General features: G+C 37.2%; 2 protein-coding genes across 19 annotated transcripts in view; one reads left to right on the top strand and one right to left on the bottom strand.

The window, feature by feature from the left end:
* LOC127856542 (mediator of RNA polymerase II transcription subunit 24-like) overlaps positions 1–8087 on the bottom strand; it is a 225511-nt gene extending 217424 nt beyond the window's left edge. For 3 of the 18 annotated variants that reach the window (XR_008038111.1, XR_008038110.1, XR_008038112.1), the window contains exons 1-2: positions 7929–8073; positions 3247–3323 (exon numbers count right to left, since the gene is read on the bottom strand). Coding sequence is in view for 5 of the 18 variants with exons in the window: in XM_052392811.1 (XP_052248771.1) it covers positions 3247–3300 (54 nt within the window). In the remaining 13 variants the exon portion in view is untranslated. Of the gene's footprint in view, positions 1–3246; positions 3324–7928 lie in introns of all 18 variants that reach the window. The other 15 variants (XR_008038108.1, XR_008038109.1, XM_052392812.1 and 12 more) reach the window with 9 other exon arrangements.
* LOC127856539 (serine-rich adhesin for platelets-like) overlaps positions 1–22122 on the top strand; it is a 187284-nt gene that overhangs the window by 117952 nt on the left and 47210 nt on the right. The gene's annotated exons all lie outside the window — the stretch shown is intronic.

The following is a 22122-nucleotide window of genomic DNA, read 5'->3' as shown; positions in this document are numbered from 1 at the left end:
AACGATTCCCCAATACATCCGTTTCAACCCGACTCTATTACTGTATACTTACTATTTTTCAAGTTTCTATTTATTACCCGATAATCCCGTTTATTCCGTTTTTATCAATCTCTTTCTGGTAAATATTTACGATAAAAGCTTTCAGTTATTTCTTTAACACAAACCTTGCCATTTTTTAAGTGACTATTTATAGATTTGATGAAATATTGCCTCTGAATATGCGTCAATCCCCTGACCTGTTGTGTGCTTGTTAAAACGCTCAATACACGCCATTTGTATGCAATAGACGCGACGGTGTACATGCTGCATAATTTTCGCGCTCTTTTTAATTGAGAAAAAGATTCGACACAAAATAAATTTGCACTGCTAATTTGAAGCAAAATATTTAACGTTGCGGTAAGATTTAAATTCGGAAGTGTGTTTCGGATTAAAAACGCGTCAACATCGACTTACGGTAATGGGTTTCGGATTACAAATTTAATTATTCCCATTTGAGATTTCAACAAATATTAACCGTTGCGTTATAATTTCAACGATAATTTGTTTACACACTTTACGAGTCGAATAAATGTTTTGACGGAATTATGCATGAAATTCACGTTGTCCACGAGGATCACGGCCGGTTGCCATCATCAGTATTCTAACTATCGATTATCGGACGAAACATTTACAAGTGTGCGTAATTAATTCAACGAAAATTTGTTAAAGCGCATTACGTGTCGAATAAATGTCAGAAAAACGAGGTGAATCAGTTCTATAAATGGACATGTTGAAATATACATGTACTGGAATTAAATAAACTGTTATCACATAATTGTAACCGGGAGTCATTTGCACAACTTACTCGCTATAATAATTAATTGTTTACCACTTGCAATTAATTTCTCGTATTAATTATGAGTCATAGGTAACACTTGTTTACAGTTAAAAGGTGTGATGATGATGCCCGAAACCGTCTTTAATGTTCTGTACTGTACTAATTACCGGTTTTATATTACTCAAATGGTACAACTTCTTGCTAATCAAGCTGCGATAAACTCTTACTTCATGCCCGACGTCAATCAAAAATAATGGTCGATAGTTAACCCCGCCCTCATAAGCATTCGCGTAACCGATTGGACGATGAACTTCACAGTTTGACGACTGGAAAGTTACCAGATACATCCTTGTCAGCATTTAAATGACCGTGTAATGTGGCTAGAATAATCGATACGCGCGTCATGCTGTTCTCTTATCAGTGGATTATCCATTACCCCATGTGGTGTTTATGGCGATTACTTGTGAAAGTAGGTACCGAGTGCTCTTTTAAAACAGGGAATATTGATACACTGATAGGGAAACCTTGATTTTTTTGGACAATCTCCACTTTCTTTTACTGAAGAATTCATTGATCGGAAAATTTCAAGCGCCCCGGGGACTCTGATTTCGAAATTCAAGCGCCCCGGCAAGGGGCGCTTAAATGGCCTGGGGAAGGCACTGGTCACAATATTGCACTATATATTCAGATAAAGGAAACGTCTTGAGGGGCATAACTTTGGACACAATAATACGATGGATGGTTTAGCAACTTAAAAATTTCAAAGGGCCAGAACTCTCTAAATAAATCATCTATTATATATATAACCAGAACCCACAATATAACACGCGCATCTCCTCAAGGTAGTTAAGCTTCCCATAAAGCTTCATTGTATTCCAGTCAGTAGTTGGGGAGAAATAGCTCGGACAAGAATTGCACTATATGTACAGTGTATAGAAAATTTCAAAGGGCCATAACTCTGTGAAAAATCATCCGACCATAACCGGCTGATAATATGCACATCTCCTGTTGGTAGTATAGCTTCCCATAAAGTCATAAAATCATTGAATTCCAGCCATTAGTTGCTGAGAAATAGCTCGGACAAGAATTGCACTATATGTACAATGGAAAATTTCAAAGAGCCATAACTCTGTGAAAAATCATCCGACGAGAACAGGCTGATAATATGCACATCTCCTCTTGGTAGTAAAGCTTCCCATAAAGTTTCATTGAATTCCCGTAATAAGTTGCTGAGAAATAGCTCCGAGGACAAGAATTGCACTATACATGTATGTACAATGGAAAATTTCAAAGGGCCATAACACTGTGAAAAATCATCCGACGAGAACCGGCTGATAATATGCACATGTCCTCTTGGTAGTGAAGCTTCCCATAAAGTATCATTGAATTCCAGTCATTAGTTGCTGAGAAATAGTTCGGACAAGAATTGCACTATATGTACAGTCAATGGAAAATTTCAAAGGGCCATAACACTGTGAAAAATCATCCGACGAGAACCGGCTGATAATATGCACATGTCCTATTGGTAATGAAGCTTCCCATAAAGTTTCATCGAATTCCGGCAGGGGTTTTTTACCTTATATAACAGACGCCGAATATCGGCGTCTTCCCCCACCAAACTAGGCTGGTTTTTTCCCCTTTCAGAACCAAAAATTCCCACTAAAAATTTTTTTTTTTTTTTTTTTTTTTTTAATAGAAAGATGGGTCTCATGATTATAATATCTCAATTCTATTTCAATTTAATCTTGCCAAACGTAATAAATTATGAAAAAAACAATTAATATAGTGCAAACATGTACACATGTATTGTAATAATGAGAGAGTAAGTAAACAAATCCCCCAAAAAGGGGAAACGCCGCGAAAATTCCCACGCGCACAATTTTTCCCCAAAGTGGAAAATCCCGCGTAAAATTTCCCCCACATAAGGGCTAAAGGCCCCTTCCCCCACAACCCAAAAAAACCCCTGTCCAGTCATTAGTTGCTGAGAAATAGCCCGGACAAGAATTGCACTATATGTACAGTAAATGGAAAATTTCAAAGGGCCATAACTCTGTGAAAAATCATCTGACCAGAACCGGCTGATAATATGCACATCTCCTCTTGGTAGTGAAGCTTCCTATACAGTTTAATTGAATTCCGGTCATTAATTGCTGAGAAATAGCCCAGAAAAAAATTGTGCAAGGATGGACACACGGACGGACACACGGACGGACGGACGAAGCGGCGACTATATGCTCCCCACGAAAAATTTTGGGGGAGCATAATAAAATACACTAGTTTGACTCTAAATCTTGAATTTGCTGTACAGCACTCTAACAACTGAGCAAGGTGGTTGATCATTTAATTTAACAATTGTTACAGTTACAATGTCTTTTCAAAGTTTGTCTGAAAAAGATCTCTATAAATTATATTTATATAGTATCTGTCACCTTGTTTGCAACACTACTGTTGTTCTGTATAGACTGTTGTGGCGGATCCAACATGGTTAATTGTTTCTTTTATTATCCTGAAAACATATATCATCAGAATCATGAGAATCTTTAATTTTTAAACAATTCTGCAAGACATTAATTCTCTTGTCATGGATTAAGTTTTAAATTAATTGTGAAAAGAGTGTTCAATATGTGTCATATTAAACTACTACGGGATCAGAGGACAACAATACAAATAAAATAAATACAAAAATGATAATAAACAAGAGACCTTAACATTAAATTTATTAGCGGGAACGACTAAATTGTGTATATGACTCATATCCGAGGATATGACTGAAAAGTGCGGGTATGAACAGATTAAGGCTTTTTAAATGTATTTTCCTTTATTTTTTATATGAAAATCGTTGTATGAACAAAAGTACACTCCGATCTAGCTGAAGCCAACCCCGTATCGAAAGTCAACCAGAGTCGTAACATATTTATGTCACGCTATAAATCAAAGAATGCTCATTTTTTTGGATACATGTACATTTCTACATATATTGGTGAATGAATATAAATTACTTCATTGAGGAATACACTATGCGACCCGTGATTTTTGCCGCGATTCTCGCATCACCGCAAACGATGCAACGTGACAAATCGCGGTGTTTCCGAGCGACAAGAAAATTTGGGTGATGTCTCAGCGACCGTCGCGCGATGTATATCGCTGTTGCGCAATCAGCGCGAATCAGCGCAAATCACCGCGTACCGCCATGATTCACCTTTTTAAGCGATTTACGTTGAGGGTTACATTACTTTACATGTAACATATATGTATACACTTACATTATACATTGCAATAATAAAGCTTTTGTTGTTGTTGTATACAATGGGCGTATTAGCTTAAATACTCCTGTTCCGACATGAACTTGATGAAGTTATGTCGGAAGCTTTAACGGCTCCAAATTAATATAACAGCGCAGAATGACCATGCATTTATTATTGAACATAACATGTAAACATTATTTAACTAATTGCATTAGCAGAATGTTTATTAACACTTACAATCAATTATATTCCAGGCCCGAATACACTACCACTGTTCAAATTCCATATTGTTGCCATATACATGTAGCGTAGCACTGTGTAAATTGAAAGTTGCATAGTGTTTCGTCATTGGTCGGTTATAAATACCTTGTTTCTCTATACATGGTATTTGATTTAGACGAAACTTAGCATTTGGTAATTTACGAGAAATATGTTATAAGTTTTCCTTTTAAACTTTGATCTTACCGTGTGTGTTTATTGACGTTATTTATTATGTTAATACTTATTTTTGAATTTCATTAAGAATTATAACGTTATAACTTTTGTTAACAGTGTTTAGCCAAATATTCGCGCCTTAAGGCATGGAAAATTGTTTAAGTAACACTTTCATTTAAAGTTTAAATGTAATCAGTAGATAAAGTCTAATTATTAGACTAGATTATGCTATACTTATTTATATTCTGTTTCAGGCTCCAATGCGGATAACTCTTGTTACTCGCGTTACTTTCCGAGCGTTGTACATACATTCACAATGCTTGATAAGCTGGAAATCGGAAATACATTACTGTTCTATTTTAAAGTACATGTTATTATGATATCATGTTATATATTACGACGTTGTTATTACATCATTGCCTATATATTAAAGCCATTAAACATTGTGTTTGTTTTGCTGAAAAAAAAACGAGTATATCAACGTAGCACTAAGCATTCGCAAAGTTAAATAAATATGATGATGTATAATGTACATGCATTTCTCTGGGTTTTCACGTCCAAAACAAATAAAAAACCTCAACATTTGATTATTTATTGTGTACTGTCCAGCGGGTGATTGTGTTTATTCTAGTGTCTAATTGGCACTCTTTGTACGTGTTCAAATTGTGAAAAGATGTGACAATCACAGAAACAACAAGATGGCGCTGCCAATTAAGTGCGATAATGGATCAAAGGGCATTAACAAAAAATAACAGTTTGTATATATTTTTCAGCGTTTACTCGGATGGTCTCTCACAACAAAAAACTATACACCTCAAGGTATTATGTTTTACTTCTATCAGTAACGATACGGATACGTCGTGTTTGATTTGATATGACTTTAAAAGTAATATCAAATTTCGGGCGATATAACTGTTTTAAAAATACCAAAGAAACATTTAACCGAAATCAACAGAATTCAATGTTCTCTGCGCTACGCAGTTTGTATAAAAAAATCAATACTTGCACACTATTTACCTTGACCTTGTGCATTGCCGCATAATTTTCGCGCTCTTTTGTCGGGAAATATACATGATGGCTATATTGGAAGCATTTGTGAACGTCGTGCTAACATTAAAACATCGGAAGTGTGTTTCGTATTATAAATTATTATTCTCATTAGGGAATTTAACGGAACATTAATTCTTATGGTATAATTGTTTTGAATTGTATATTAATTTGTTACAACACTTTGCGTGTCGAAAAAATGTTTTGATTATATTATGCATTGATAGCACAATTTCCATGAGGAAAACGTTTTTTACATGAAGGCGTATGACGCAATAAAATGTTTTTTGTAAGATCGTATTGCATTCGATCTAAATTTAAATACGCTTGTCCAATGAAAGCTGTGTTCCACATTATGCACTATACTCTTTACACTTCTGAAAAATGGCGTAGTCATATAGTTGCAGCGATTTTCCTTGTCCAATTGGGAAAAGTACCTGTACCGGTCCAATTGGGAAAAATCGAGTCGTGAAAACCTCAAAATTGGGAAAAATCGAGTCGTGAAAACCTCAAATTGGGAAATTGGTGTATTTGATTTTTTGCTCCCAAATACTTTAAAATTGATAACCAAGTGTTTTCAAGCTGTCAATATTATATAAACCTAGGTTTAAGCTATAGAGCTGCAAAGGGAAACTAACTAAATGTTGCTTAAAAAAAAAAAAAAAAAATTTTTTTTTTTTTTTTTTTTTTTTTTTAATTGGGAAATTTGTATTTTTTTCATAATTGGAAAAGTACCGTTTACCGGTACTTTATAAAGAAGGAGGAAAATCGCTGAGTTGTGTAAATGAAATTCTCAAACATATTTACCGACATAAATGTTTAAGATTATTTTTTGGAATTGATGTTGCAATTATGTTGGATTATTTGATAATTGTGCACATTAGAAAAGCGTTATGTATACAGTTATCGATACGATTCGGTTTATATGCATGAACTGGCGAATCATCGATGTCAACGATATCCACTGCTATCACGGCGAATTTCGGCGAATCGCAGCGAATCACCACAACATTGAGGGGATTTAGCGCGAAGATTATCTTGTTCTCGCGCGACGTCGGAGTGACGAGTCACGTGAAATCGCGGGGATTTCCCACCCAAAAAGCAAAATGCCCGCCTTGACTTCGCAAATTAGGCAAAAATCACGGGTCGCGTAGTGTATTTTAAGGTTCAAATGTTTCAAATGCATCTTAAAATAGATGAAAATAACTCTCATCAGTCTGAAATTCACAATTTTTACGGCATTGTCGCTTTGTCACGTGACGAGTTTTCATTTGGATACTTTCGGATCGACCTTGACATTTATGCTGAAATTGTAAACATTACTTTCGTTTCCTGAAATATATTATTTGTGATTAACAACTTACGTCTGGGGATTATAAGACTGATTTCAGTATGAGTCAGGTAGTTTTAAATAATATTTACTTTGAGTTTGTATTTACACTACAATTTGTTTACAAAACAAGCCAGAATAATCTCAAATACCGGGAAATGTCATTCTGAATTTGAAAACACTAACTGTCTTGAGCACATGGTATGTTACTAAAAATAGAAATAACGTCATATGACCGCGAAATCTCTGGAGATTTGCATTTCAAGAAAGTCTGTCACATCGCTGTTTTTCTCGATATGTAAGAGCAGAATAGATAAATTTTAAATGTTTAAGATAGTATTTTGTGAAAGAATATATCAGTTAAATGTGAAAAATGTCAATCTTTCCGATCAAGTGGTTGATTTGGGCCAATAACTGCATTTAAAAGCTGTTTTGGACCGGTCTTTGATAACTGTCAACTTTTCGGGAATTTCTGGTTGACTTTCCTAATGGGGTTGGTCCATAACTATAAAGTCGCGCCAGTCAAAATCATAAAAAGCAACATTTAAAGTTATGGTAGCCAGAACTATCTCCGATCATGCGTAGTGTAACGATCAAATGAACTTTAACGTGTTTTTTCATTGGTATTTTGATTTAAGTAACTCCAAATTCATATCCGCGAATATGAAAGACCAGTTGGAGCACCGCTTTTAGGGTGCTCTATTTTGACGAAATGTTAACAGATTTATCACATATTGAGAATTTTTCAATCAGCAGTAATTTGTTTATATAAAAAAAACTGCACACAACGCATAAATATTGCCTATATTCGTTCATATTCGCATGTTTCGTTCATATCCGCGGATATGAGTCATATACGCATTTTAGACGGACCGTTTATTAGCTTGAGGTTCTCGCGAAATTATGTTGCAATATTACGAATTACGACAAACTTTGTCACAAAGGCATATTTTTTTACAATTTAAAATTGGTTAAAATGCACAATTTATAACAATAATAAGAATAAAGCTGTGCATCGATATGAAAAATAATCTGATGACAGTATTGTACTTACAATTAGGTTTTGTATTGTTAATTAAAACGTCTGTGTCATGAACATGCTTGAGTTTGCAGACGGTCAACTCAGTCGATGAGTCGAGGCGGGCGCCAGCAAGAAACACCAATACCTATTCTGGTTCCCGTCGTAATATAATATTTTAGTAACACAAAGTGTCAGGGGCAGGTAATCCAGACAACACCAATACCTACAAGGTCACAATATACCAAAAGATTTCCTTAACAAATTCAATGTAAAACCAACAACTTGAACGAAAAATAAAGTCAAACTTTTGCGTGTAGACACCCGTATACCCATACCTTTTCTTAAAGAGCATGCCAATCCGAATGGATTTAAACAATAAAAAAGATAGGTCATGCAGTATGTAAGAAAGAACTCGACGCGAATCAACGGTCACTGTTTAAGGCCACCTTTTTACCGGCTGATCTCCAGTTGAAGAGGGTTTCCCGCCATCTGTCAAAATCTCATGTAGTCTCCAACCTATAAGCAAAACACTGAATTTGTAGTATACAACAATGTTTTCCCTACCACATGCACACATAAATATTAAAAAATAAAGTCATGGCAAGTGCACATACAGAGAATTGTGTCTTCAAATAAATGACGTTCAATTTTTAAGAGGGTATAGCATTGAACACCAAAATGATTTAGTATATTGTAACCTACAAGGAATACTGCAAATACTGCTGAATTCAGGCCCGTACCCAGGCCATGGGCCCAGGGGCCCGCCCCCCCCCCCCCCCAGCTGGCTGGCGAACTATGAAAAAAAAAAGTAATCGGCCCACTGCCTTTTTTCTCTCGTGCAAGGGCCCACCGTACACTTTCCCTCAAAACAAAAGAGCAGCTATGTTTTATGGTCCCTGATAAACAAGGAGATTAACGCTCGCCAATCGAGATAAGCCTCTAGGCAATGTTTTCTTATCGCCTTGTACACACATCCCCGATCAGTCCCCGATTGTGATCATAAATGCTTCATCTATCGATGGTTGATGTAACATGTATTTTGATACGTGCAGCGAATGGAAGCAACTGCTACAGGAGTTCGTAGACTCTGATAATTGCCGACGCAAGTTTTTTTCCTTCTTTTAGAAGGCCCTAGACGCCCTTCTAAAAGTTTAATTGTGTTTTTTTTTAACCTTTTGTTGGGAAATTTTAGGTCCCAATATATACTTTTTGCATTGAGAATAAGGACCTGAATTTGAACCGGAACAGGAAAAAATGACAAAGATATTAAAACTGAGTATTTATAATTTTTGAAAGGAAATCACTGAAAAAGACTACGATGAGATAGTTAACATGTTTGTTTAAAAGAAAAACAGATTCATAAATTTGCCGAGCAACAGATAAGAATTTTTGGCAGAATTCAGTGTTTAAAATTAATGAGTACCGAGAATTGAGTAAAATCAACCTATTAATGGCTCATTGGTAAAAAAATAAAAATTGAAACGACAAATCGATCTCATTATATAAGTTAACCTGATCCAGTGTTGAAAAATATTGTATAATTAAATTATCTCTTCCCTTGAATTTGTTTGAAAACAGTAAAATATGTTAAATTGATTATTTAAGACTTTCATTATTTCCACTAAAAATTAGGCGTTTCGCGCATTTTTTTCCTAAAAAATGACAAGGTCTTTCCCAAAAAATCAGATTAAAAAAACCTGTGACGTTATTGATTTAAGAAAAAAATATGATGGAAGCAATACGAGAGTTGATGTGGATAATCGTCAGTTTAAACCTGTAAGTTTCGGAAATCTAAAGCTTTTAATATTGTTGTGAATTCACACCAATGTTTAAAGCTTAAGACTTCCGAAATCTGCTAATTTACTTGTTATATTCCATTTATTCATATAAAAAATACGTTTTTTTTACAAGCATTAAAATTCACCTTGCAACGTGCCAAATTAAAAAAAGTACATATATAGGCAGAGGGGACCCCTCCCAAACCCTCCCCGGTTGGCCCCCCCCCCCCCCCAGTAAAAAAATCCTGGGTACGAACAGTCGTGCTATCTTGTCCAGATGTGGTGTTGACTTGTCAAAATACAGTCTTATCATGTCAAACAGTCGTGTTATCTTGTCAAAAGTATGTGCTGACTTGTCAAAATACAGTCCTATTATGTCGAACAGTCATGCCATAATAGGACTATATTTTGACAAGTCAGCACATGATTTTGACAAGATAGCACGACTGTTCGACATAATAGGACTGTATTTTGACAAGTCAGCACATGATTTTGACAAGATAACACGACTGTTTGACATGATAAGACTGTATTTTGACAAGTTAACACCACATCTGGACAAGATAGCACGACTGTTCGACATAATAGGACAATATTTTGACAAGTCAGCACATGATTTTGACAAGATAGCACGACTGTTCGACATAATAGGACTGTATTTTGACAAGTCAGCACATGATTTTGACAAGATAGCACGACTGTTTGACATAATATGACTGTGTTTTGACAAGTCAACACCACATTTGGACAAGATAGCATGACAATTTGACAAGTCAACACCACATTTGGACAAGATTACACGACGGTTTGACATAATAGAACTGTATTTCGACAAGTCAACACCACATTTGGACAAGATAACACGACGGTTTGACATAATACGACACCTTCTTAAGAAGACAGAAAGAAATGTGACAACGTAAGACAGCTATGGCGTTCCATACGCCCGTATATCAAATGAACCTCATGAATAGACAGAGTCAAATCTACCACTCTCATTTTACTTTTAAAAGTGTACAGGAGTGGACTACAGGCTTCCCCCGATCAGTTCCTATGTTCATCACGCTGTGTGAATGTCCAATCTGGATCCTTCGATTACTCATAAAGTTTACAAGCTAGACTGGTGAAACTTGTGGAAATATCGGAAATATCCACAGTATTTCACGTCTTCATCACAAAGTATTGTATAATATGCAATTTATTTCAGTTTTGGCTGTCCGTTCGTCAATCCGTATGTATGTGCGTAAAATCTTGATCCTGCGATAACTCAAACAGTACTTGATTTAATTAGCAACTAAAATCGTCATCCTGTTATTAGTAAAAAAAAAAGTACGTAAGCTAGGTCAGTGAACGATATGGAGACCCTGCCCTTGCTCCGGCAGCATTTATCATGTAGGGGGTCTTCGGTTTTATTTGTTGCAAAGTTCTTGTTCATCTTGAGAATCAACATTAAGTTACACAAAAACGGGCGTTCGATAAATAAAAACACGTATATAAACTTCTTTCGACATTCGCATACATGTAATGTAAAGTGTTGAACCATTTGCCATACATACGAGGTCATTGGCCGCGGGAACTTGTCGACTACTGTAATGGATACAAGACAACAGCTGTTGATTTTTTAACGATGATTAATCCGCACTAAACTTTGAATATAAAGAGCCAATTTTGAACCAACTTGTATATCGTTGGTAAATACAGAGCCATCTTATAAGTGTAACTACACCAGTGAGGATCCCGCCTAATTAGACGTCGTAAGACAAAGGTTACGATGAAGTTTGAAGAATGTTTTTGCAAATCACCAACCTCAACTTTTGTTGAATTTCAGAAATTAATTGAGTCGTGTTCTGAGAAAACTGGGCATAATGCATGTGCGTAAAGTGTAGTCCCAGATTATCCTGTGCAGTCCGCACAGGCTAATCAGTGACGACACTTTCCGCTTTGATGACATTTTTTGTTTAAATGAAGTCTCTTCTTAGCAAAAATCCTATTTAGGCGGAAAGTGTCGTCCCTGATTAGCCTGTGCGGATTGCACAGGCTAATCTGGGACGACACTTTACGCACATGCATTATGTCCAGTTTTCTCAGAACACGACTTAATTATGTTCTCCTTTCAACCATTCGCACGTCCTTTATTTTTGGAGCATGTTTAATATATCCTGTGAGCTTAAAAATCAATCGTAGTTTAAAGATATCATAAGATCATTGATAAGATGGGTACCTGTTGTGGGCTTACCTCAACTAGGGCACGTTGGCGCAAATCCCATGAAAAAAGACCACGCGCCAGAAATTTCGGTGGAAATTGCCGGATTCTTTAGAGGTGGTTCTCTTTCAATATTCGCCAAGACATATACAACGCATTTGGATAATGCGACATTGCACGCGGGTCCTTGCAAAATGCTGCTTCGCGTTGAAAATGCACGTTGGCTCGTTAAAATGCGCTATATTCACACATAAGTGGCGCAGGTTCGATTCCTGTCCGTCGCACTTGGATTTCGTTGGATCTCGGCATATGTTCCGACGGCTGCGTTGTTCGTCTTGCATTTTACCCGAGATCTATGACCTTAAATTATCGATCGATGTTTGATTTGTTCATTTTATTCCCATGGCAGCACAAGATCGCTCCATTTTCCTGAGGAATCTATGAACATGCTTTAAAAGGGAAATGCTTATGCAATGTCTGCAAGTCTGCATAGAATTTTCAACGTAAATTCGTGATTGATTTATTTAAAAATAAAAATACAATACTAGCATACGAGCAACTCACAAAGCTTAATTACCAGAACGTCTGCGTAAATTTGGAAATTAAACTCGCCATTGCATGCAGTGGTTGCAGTTATGAAAACAACTATTTTGTGTGTGCGCGTGTTTGTGTGTTAAATTAGTGTAGTTAACGATTCGCAATGCGGTAGTAACACGTTTAAATGTATACATTATTTCTTACGGAATACAGTTAGGGCCATCGTGGTTACACATTAAAATCCAGAGGGCGACAATGTGATAGTACGATGACGACAATGCGATAGTACGATAGCGACCATGCGATAGTGCGATGGCGACAATGCGATAGTACGATGGCAAAAATGCGATAGTGATATCGTACTGTCGCCATCGTATCATCGCATTGTCGCCATCGTACTATCACATTGTCGCCATCGTTCTATCACGTTGTCGTACTGTTGTCATCGTATTATCGCATTGTCGCCATCGTACTATCGCACTGTCGCCATCGTATTGTCGCACTGTCGTTATCGTATTATCGCATTGTCGCCATCGTGCTATCGCACTGTCGCCATCATATTGTCGCACTGTTGTCATCGTATTATCGCACTATCGCATTGTCGCCGTCGTACTATCGCACTGTCGCCATCGTTTTGTCGCACTGTTGCCATCGCACTGTCGCATTGTCGTCATCGTACTATCGCATTGTCGCCATCGTACTATCGCATAGTCTCGTTGTCGCCATCGTACTATCGCATGGTCGCCATCGTACTATCGCAATATGGTAACCACGATGGCATTAACGGTGTTCTGTAATTTCTAGAGATTTCTGACAAGATACTTGTTTTATTACTTCAGGATCTATTGAACATTCATTTAATTTTTTTTCATTTAGGCATTTGTATTAATCGTTATTCGCTTTCTTAAGCAGCATTTAATTAAAAATCGTCGAAAATTAAGTGTTTTTCGGCGTAGCTGTCTACGCAAGCTTTTAACCTTACCAGACCGTTGTAAGTGTCCAATAACTTTCAAATAAAATTTCCCGCGACTAGATCAGAATGAATACACTTCATTTATCCCATAGGCTGATTTGAGCATAATTCCCCAGAACATCGGCAACACGGCCGCGTCTTTGTAACGATGTTAATGCGTATTCAGCGTGAAGCTACTTTATCTCTAATAACAAGGCTTGAGGGATAGAACAGTTTCACACTCAACTCACAACATCAATATAGTTTGTGTGTGCCCCTTTACATTTAGAAGATTGTCAGCGCCATAGCGTTTGTACTTAAAGGCCGTAAAGATCATTGATAAGATGGGTACCTGTTGTGGGCTTACCTCAACAAGGGCACGTTGGCGCAAATCCCACGGAAAAAAAAACACGCGTAAGAAATTTCGGTGAAAATTGCCGGATTCTTTAGAGGTGGTTCTCTTTCAATGTTCGCCAAGACATATACAACGCATTTGGATAATGCGATATTGCACGCGGGTCCTTGCAAAATGCTGCTTCGCGTTGAAAATGCACGTTAGCTCGTTGAAATGCGCTATATTCACACATTCGTGGCGCAGGTTCGATTCCTGTCCGTCGCACTTGGATTTCGTTGGATCTCGGCATATGCTCTGACGGCTGCGTTGTTCGTCTTGCATTTTACCCGAGATCTATGACCTTAAATTATCGATCGATGTTTGATTTGTTCATTTTATTCCCATGGCAGCACAAGATCGCTCCATTTTCCTGAGGAATCTATGAACATGCTTTAAAAGGGAAATGCTTATGCAATGTCTGCAAGTCTGCATAGAATTTTCAACGTAAATTTGTGATTGATTTATTTAAAAATAAAAATACAATACTAGTATACGAGCAACTCACAAAGCTTAATTACCAGAACGTCTGCGTAAATTTGGAAATTAAACTCGCCATTGCATGCAGTGGTTGTAGTTATGAAAACAACTATTTTATATGTGTGCGTGTTTGTGTGTTAAATTAGTGTAGTTAACGATTCGCAATGCGGTAGTTACACGTTCAAATGTATACGTTATTTTTTACGGAGTACCGTTAGGGCCATCGTGGTTACACATTAAAATCCAAAGGGCGACAATTTGATAGTACGATGACGACAATGCGATAGTACGATGGCGACCATGCGAAAGTGCGATGGCGACAATGCGATAATACGATGAAGACAGTACGACAACGCGATAGTACGATGGCGACAATGCGATAGTACGATGGCGAAAATGACATAGTGATATCGTACTGTCGCCATCGTATCATCGCATTGTCGCCATCGTACTATCACATTGTCGCCATCGTACTATCGCGTTGTCGTACTGTCGTCATCGTATTATCGCATTGTCGCCATCGTACTATCGCACTGTCGCCATCGTATTGTCGCACTGTCGTTATCGTATAATCGCATTGTTGCAATCGTGCTATCGCACTGTCGCCATCGTATTGTCCCACTGTCGTCATCGTATTATCGCACTATCGCATTGTCGCCATCGTTCTATCGCACTGTCGCCATCGTTTTGTCGCACTTTTGCCATCGCACTGTCGCCATCGTACTATCGCACTGTCGCCATCGTACTATCGCATAGTCGCGTACTATCGCGTTGTCGCCATCGTACTATCGAATGGTCGCCATCGTACTATCGCAATATGGTAACCACGATGGTACTAACGGTGTTCCGTAATTTTTAGAGATTTTTGACAAGATACTTGTTTTATTACTTCAGGATCTATTGAACATTAATAATTTAATTTTTTAATTTAGGCATTTGTATAAATCGTTATTCGCTTTCTTAAGCAGCATTTAATTAAAAATCGTCGAAAATTAAGTGTTTTTCGGCATAGCTGTCTAAGCAAGCTTTTAACCTTACCTGACCGTTGTAAGTGTCCAATAACTTTCAAATAAAATTTCCCGCGACTAGATCAGAATGAATACACTTCATTTATCCCATAGGCTGATTTGAGCATAATTCCCCAGAACATCGGCAACACGACCGCGTCTTTGTAACGATGTTAATGCGTATTCAGCGTGAAGCTACTTTATCTCTAATAACAAGGCTTGAGGGATAGAACAGTTTCACACTCAACTCACAACATCAATATAGTTTGTGTGTGCCCCTTTACATTTAGAAGATTGTCAGCGCCATAGCGTTTGTACTTAAAGGCCGTAAAGATCATTGATAAGATGGGTACCTGTTGTGGGCTTACCTCAACTAGGGCACGTTGGCGCAAATCCCACGGAAAAAGACCACGCGTAAGAAATTTCGGTGAAAATTGCCGGATTCTTTAGAGGTGGTTCTCTTTCAATGTTCGCCAAGACATATACAACGCATTTGGATAATGCGATATTGCACGCGGGTCCTGGCAAAATGCTGCTTCGCGTTGAAAATGCACGTTAGCTCGTTGAAATGCGCTATATTCACACATAAGTGGCGCAGGTTCGATTCCTGTCCGTCGCACTTGGATTTCGTTGGATCTCGGCATATGCTCCGACGGCTGCGTTGTTCGTCTTGCATTTTACCCGAGATCTATGACCTTAAATTATCGATCGATGTTTGATTTGTTCATTTTATTCCCATGGCAGCACAAGATCGCTCCATTTTCCTGAGGAATCTATGAACATGCTTTAAAAGGGAAATGCTTATGCAATGTCTGCAAGTCTGCATAGAATTTTCAACGTAAATTCGTGATTGATTTATTTAAAAATAAAAATACAATACTAGTATACGAGCAACTCACAAAGCTTAATTACCAGAACGTCTGCGTAAATTTGGAAATTAAACTCGCCATTGCATGCAGTGGTTGCAGTTATGAAAACAACTATTTTGTGTGTGTGCGTGTTTGTGTGTTAAATTAGTGTAGTTAACGATTCGCAATGCGGTAGTTACACGTTTAAATGTATACGTTATTTTTTACGGAATACCGTTAGGGCCATCGTGGTTACACATTAAAATCCAGAGGGCGACAATGTGATAGTACGATGACGACAATGCGATAGTACGATGGCGACCATGCGAAAGTGCGATGGCGACAATGCGATAATACGATGACGACAGTACGACAACGCGATAGTACGAAGGCGACAATGCGACAAGGCGATAGTACGATGGCGAAAATGACATAGTGATATCGTACTGTCGCCATCGTATCATCGCATTGTCGCCATCGTACTATCACATTGTCGCCATCGTACTATCGCGTTGTCGTACTGTCATCATCGTATTATCGCATTGTCGCCATCGTACTATCGCACTGTCGCCATCGTATTGTCGCACTGTCGTTATCGTATAATCGCATTGTTGCCATCGTGCTATCGCACTGTCGCCATCGTATTGTCCCACTGTCGTCATCGTATTATCGCACTATCGCATTGTCGCCATCGTTCTATCGCACTGTCGCCATCGTTTTGTCGCACTTTTGCCATCGCACTGTCGCATTGTCGCCATCGTACTATCGCACTGTCGCCATCGTACTATCGCATAGTCGCGTACTATCGCGTTGTCGCCATCGTACTATCGAATGGTCGCCATCGTACTATCGCAATATGATAACCACGATGGCACTAACGGTGTTCCGTAATTTTTAGAGATTTTTGACAAGATACTTGTTTTATTACTTCAGGATCTATTGAACATTAATAATTTAATTTTTTAATTTAGGCATTTGTATAAATCGTTATTTGCTTTCTTAAGCAGCATTTAATTAAAAATCGTCGAAAATAAAGTGTTTTTCGGCGTAGCTGTCTAAGCCAGCTTTTCACCTTACCTGACCTTTGTAAGTGTCTAATAACTTTCAAATAAAATTTCCCGCGGCTAGATCAGAATGAATACACTTCATTTATCCCATTGGCTGATTTGAGCATAATTCCCCAGAACATCGGAAACACGACCGCGTCTTTGTAACGATGTTAATGCGTATTCAGCGTGAAGCTACTTTATCTCTTATAAAAAGGCTTGAGGGATAGAACAGTTTCACACTTAACTCACAACATCAATATCGTTTGTGTGTGCCCCTTTACATTTAGAAGATTGCCAGCGCCATAGCGTTTGTACTTAAAGGCCGTGTTCTCATATTTAGTAATTACTACCGCATTGTATTCTGTGATCACGTATATTTTAGTATAAAGCTTTAAACAAACCGTCGTTCCAGCAGTGGAATCGTGACCTCACTTTAATGCATTGCATTCCATCTCGCAATGTATAAAGTTCAGTTCGCGGTCAGTACAAGAATCATTATATAAACTCAGTCGCGTTAACCCGGTGGACATGACCAGAAATATCTTTATTGCAGATATTCGGCGATATAATTATGGTATGTCAATAAAAGATTTTTTTCAATAATTCTATGATAAGTGCTAGTTTTGATTAATTTAATAAGAATTATTCCACCATAGCGACCAATTTATTAAGCATGAGCGCGATGATTCACGATACTGTTAACAATCGTATCAAATAACTATGTCCGAAAAACCACTACAACATGTCTGTTCGAAGAACGCGCGTATTAATATTTCAAATATGTACTGTTAAAATATTCGTGTGTGGCCATTGACCCGTTTATTTTCATACAATTTCCATTCTTCTTGTGTATTTCTGTTCCATATTACGGAATACCGTTGAGGGTCATCGTGGTTACACATGAAAATCAATGCGAGAACGCGACAGTACGATTACGAGAATGCGACAATACGATGACGATAGTGCGATAATACGATGGCGAGAATGCGATTGCGAGAATGCGAGCACGCGATAGCACGATGACAACAATGCGACAGTGCGACAATACGATGGCGACAGTGCGATTGTACGATGGCGACAATGCGATAGTCGCATCTTATTGTCGCATAGTCGTTATCGTATTGTCGCATTGTCGTCATCGTACCATCGCGTTCTGACATTGTCGTCATCGTACTATCGTACTGTCGCCATCGTATTGTCGCACTGTTGTCATCGTACTGTCGCATAGTCGTCATCGTACTATCGCGTTCTCGCCATCGTATTGTCGCACTGTCTTCATCGTACTTTCGCATTCTCGTCATCGTACTCTCGCGTTCTCGCATTCTCGCCCTCTGGATTTAAATGTGTAGCCACGATGGCCCTAACGATATTCCGTACCTTATCGATAGATATATGGTCAATAATATCTAATAATGCGAAATAAGCCACGAAATATGGCGCAACGTAAATGATTTGCATGTGATGCTGCTAAGAACTGCGCAGAAAAAAAGCACTTGCTGTCTCATTGATATAACTCTTTATCTTTCATCAACCACAACCACAATCAACGCCGTATACCCTTTTTTTAAAAGATATTTCTTGTTTCATTACGCTACTTTAAATTACAAAATAACTTTAATACACTCAAATAATCTTTAAATATTATAAATATAGTTTGTAAGTCCTTTTAAACGTTTTATTTTACAAAACGTTGCGTTAATTAATGAATTTTTTATAAAAAAATAGAGTAGGGGAAACAACTCTGTCTCATTTTCGGATATTTCGTCCAAAAGTACAATTCCTGTTTTTTATTCAGCCATGACGTCGAAAATTAACCAACCAATCTAGAATAAGTTTGCTGATCGGTGCTTGTTTTCATTTAGAATTGCCTGACAATTTCCGAAATTTATTATATGGATATTTAACCTGTGTTATATCTTCAAAGTGTAGAATGTCGTGGCAATAGTGCACTGTGAAATGCGCGGAAACCGTTATCATACAAAGCTACAACAATGTTGATAATATTCCACGAAATAACGTTCGCCAATAGAGGCCGCTCTCAGATGTGAAACAAAATGGCTGCCCATATGGGGCTTTCCCCTGAAATCTTGGAAACAGACAAGTTTCCGCCAGGTATAATGTTTGTATGGACCTGAAACCGCGAAATTATTTGTGCCCCATCTATAATTAATAAAAAAAATGATGGTATTTATCCAATTCGCTCTTAAACGTTGGATTTTCTCGCTGACAATTTTATAGGTCAACAAGAATATAATACAGATTTCCATAATTATTTTTACAATTGTCAATCAATATATTACTTACGTGATCTTATTTGACCCTAAAAAATGCCATTGGTCATTGTTTATTTTTGATTCAAATAATACAATGTTGGAAGTTTACCTAATCATTACATATCTTTGATATTTCACTGAACATTTTTAGAAAATGCAAGCAACAAAATTACTTTGAAGATCATGTAAATACAGCTGTTGCAGTGCTAACACAGATGTCTAGAGGAATAAAAAATGTAATTATTAGTGGACAACATGGTGCACGTTGTTAATAAAGTTGTTATTTATATACTATTTAATGTATGATAAAATAATATGGCTGTGTTTTAGTTGCAATAATCCAACTCCCAGCTATTGACCCTCTGGGTCGCTGGGAGTTGCAACTGCTAACCTGATTTTCCATAGAAATGTGCCGCCCAGAATCTGGGTAGCAGTTTAATCGGAAATATTAGCCACATAAACTATTTTCTGGCATAAATAAACACAAATAGATTGTAAATATTTCCATAATGCGCAATTTAAAATAAATTACATGAAATGTTATGCTCGCATAATACAGGCCTTGAAGAATCCACTCGACCGCTCTCATATGCGAGTGAAGTTGACGGTCTGGCGAGTCAAGTTTGTACAATATTCAACCCACCGGGCGAGTGCTGTTTTTCAAGTTGAGAAATATAAATTCAGTTCCAGAACGCCTGCCACATCGATACAAATTGCGAAAAAAAATCGAACAAACAAAAAAAGATTTAGTAAACAAAGAAACTGCACTTTCTTTTTGACAATGAAAAATGACGTCACGGCACAGTAAAAATAATTCTCAAAATTGGCTGCACTCTTTTCGTAGGTGTCAGTGCTCTTAGCTTATCGATTAAAAGTGAAAAAAACAGTTAAATATATTGGTCATTCCGTGAAGAATAAAATTTCATTTTAATGTAAATATCAATAAAAAAATAATACATAACTGGTTAATAATAATACTTCTTAAGTGTAACAAAAAATATTGTTTGTTTCCGGTGGCCCAACCCTACCTAATTTTTTCTCTTTGTTTCAATGAAAGTGTTCACATTTCGAACTGTAAAGGAAACCCGGTCTATACCAGAACATGAGACATCGATTGACCTTATTGTTATTGAAGCGCTGGTGGTAACTTGCCAATCAACATTGAGTTCGCTCATGCATAATATTGGGTCAATCATGCGTAGACACTGTATACTTGGAATACACAGTTGATATTGTCGTCTGCCAACAATTTACCGGCCGATGGCAAACGTCCAGTGCTTTCCACAGGATTTTTGTCATGCGGCCCGGGGCTGATAGGGGTGATTCGGGAGGGGTGTCCCCTCCCGACGTTGATTTTTAAAAAATTTAACGTGTCAATTCACGTTCTGTGGTGCGTTATAACTCAAAGAAAAACAGCGTCAAAAGACGTCATTTGGTGCGCTATGACTCTTCAGTAAAATTACCCAGTCATTTAAATATATATATATTTATATTGTTTAATTGTTTTAAAATTTTCCCGCACAAATAGTCAAATCCCGACTCGAACGATTCCCCAATACATCCGTTTCAACCTGACTCTATTACTGTATACTTACTAGTTACTACTTTTCAACAGGGATTTCAATAGATTTTAAAAACCAGGAGTCAATGACCCCTGGACTGAAATTTTGAGGAGTCAAATTGAAAAATGGTGGGGTCAATTTTGAAGCGCGTTAATTGTGTTTTTGTCTGTATTATTCAGTTTTTTAGATAAAAATATGCTCTTAGAGTAACACAATATCTTAAAAAGTTATACTGCTTTATTAAATAACAATACCATGATACATAACACAACATATTTTAATGAATTGGTACATTAAATATACTTCCTTATACTAAAGTTATAACACATTTAAGTCTTTTAACACATTTAAATAATTTAAGATATGTACCGGTAGCACCTTTTCATCACATATTTATCGTCATTATATTATCACCATCCCTATGAGAGCTTTTCTAACAAAACACAATCTAAATGCATGGAACATCTAGTATATCTATTACTGTTTATCCGAATACTATACATGTCCGAAATATGTACACTTTGGAATGCCTAACCTGTAGTAGTTTTACCTTAATAATCCAAATTTTTCTTGTTGTTATCGGGTTTAACAAACCTTATCAAATGTTTGTAAGATCCAGTTAATGCTTTCTCCATTATTGAATCGCCATTACTTGCAATTTGAATCGCCAGCTTTGAATGGAACGCGGGTTGAATGTTAAGTCCGCCATTTACAATGTCGAAGGTCATGATGCAGCAATTTAATTCTACTCTGATAATTTATATCTTATCGAGAAAATGTGTTTTCTCAATGTTTATGTGTAGTATTATTACTTGTTAGTATAAAAAATGAACTGTGATTCCAGTTTATATAAGATGGGTGTTAGTCGTAATTATCGGTGGATTAACAACTGACAAAACTCGCTGGACTTACAGTAGATCTACTATTGGATCTACGTAATTAATAGACCTTTGATCAATATGGTTTTTACTTTAATTAATTTTGCCGACTTTCTTTAACCGTGCCGTCTGAAAAGTCTGCAAAAAACCTGCAATTATCGGATGGTCAATCAATTATCACGTAATCACTGCTGCTAGTTACCCAGTAAGTGGGTACGCACTATTTAGACGGTGACATGTGTATTGGAAGAGATGAGATAAGATAAACA

The sequence above is a fragment of the Dreissena polymorpha genome, chromosome 13 (genome assembly GCF_020536995.1).
Source record: "Dreissena polymorpha isolate Duluth1 chromosome 13, UMN_Dpol_1.0, whole genome shotgun sequence".
In the NCBI taxonomy this organism is placed as follows: domain Eukaryota; kingdom Metazoa; phylum Mollusca; class Bivalvia; order Myida; family Dreissenidae; genus Dreissena; species Dreissena polymorpha.
Note: the sequence above shows the minus strand (reverse complement) of the source record. Positions and strands in the feature narration are given on the sequence as shown.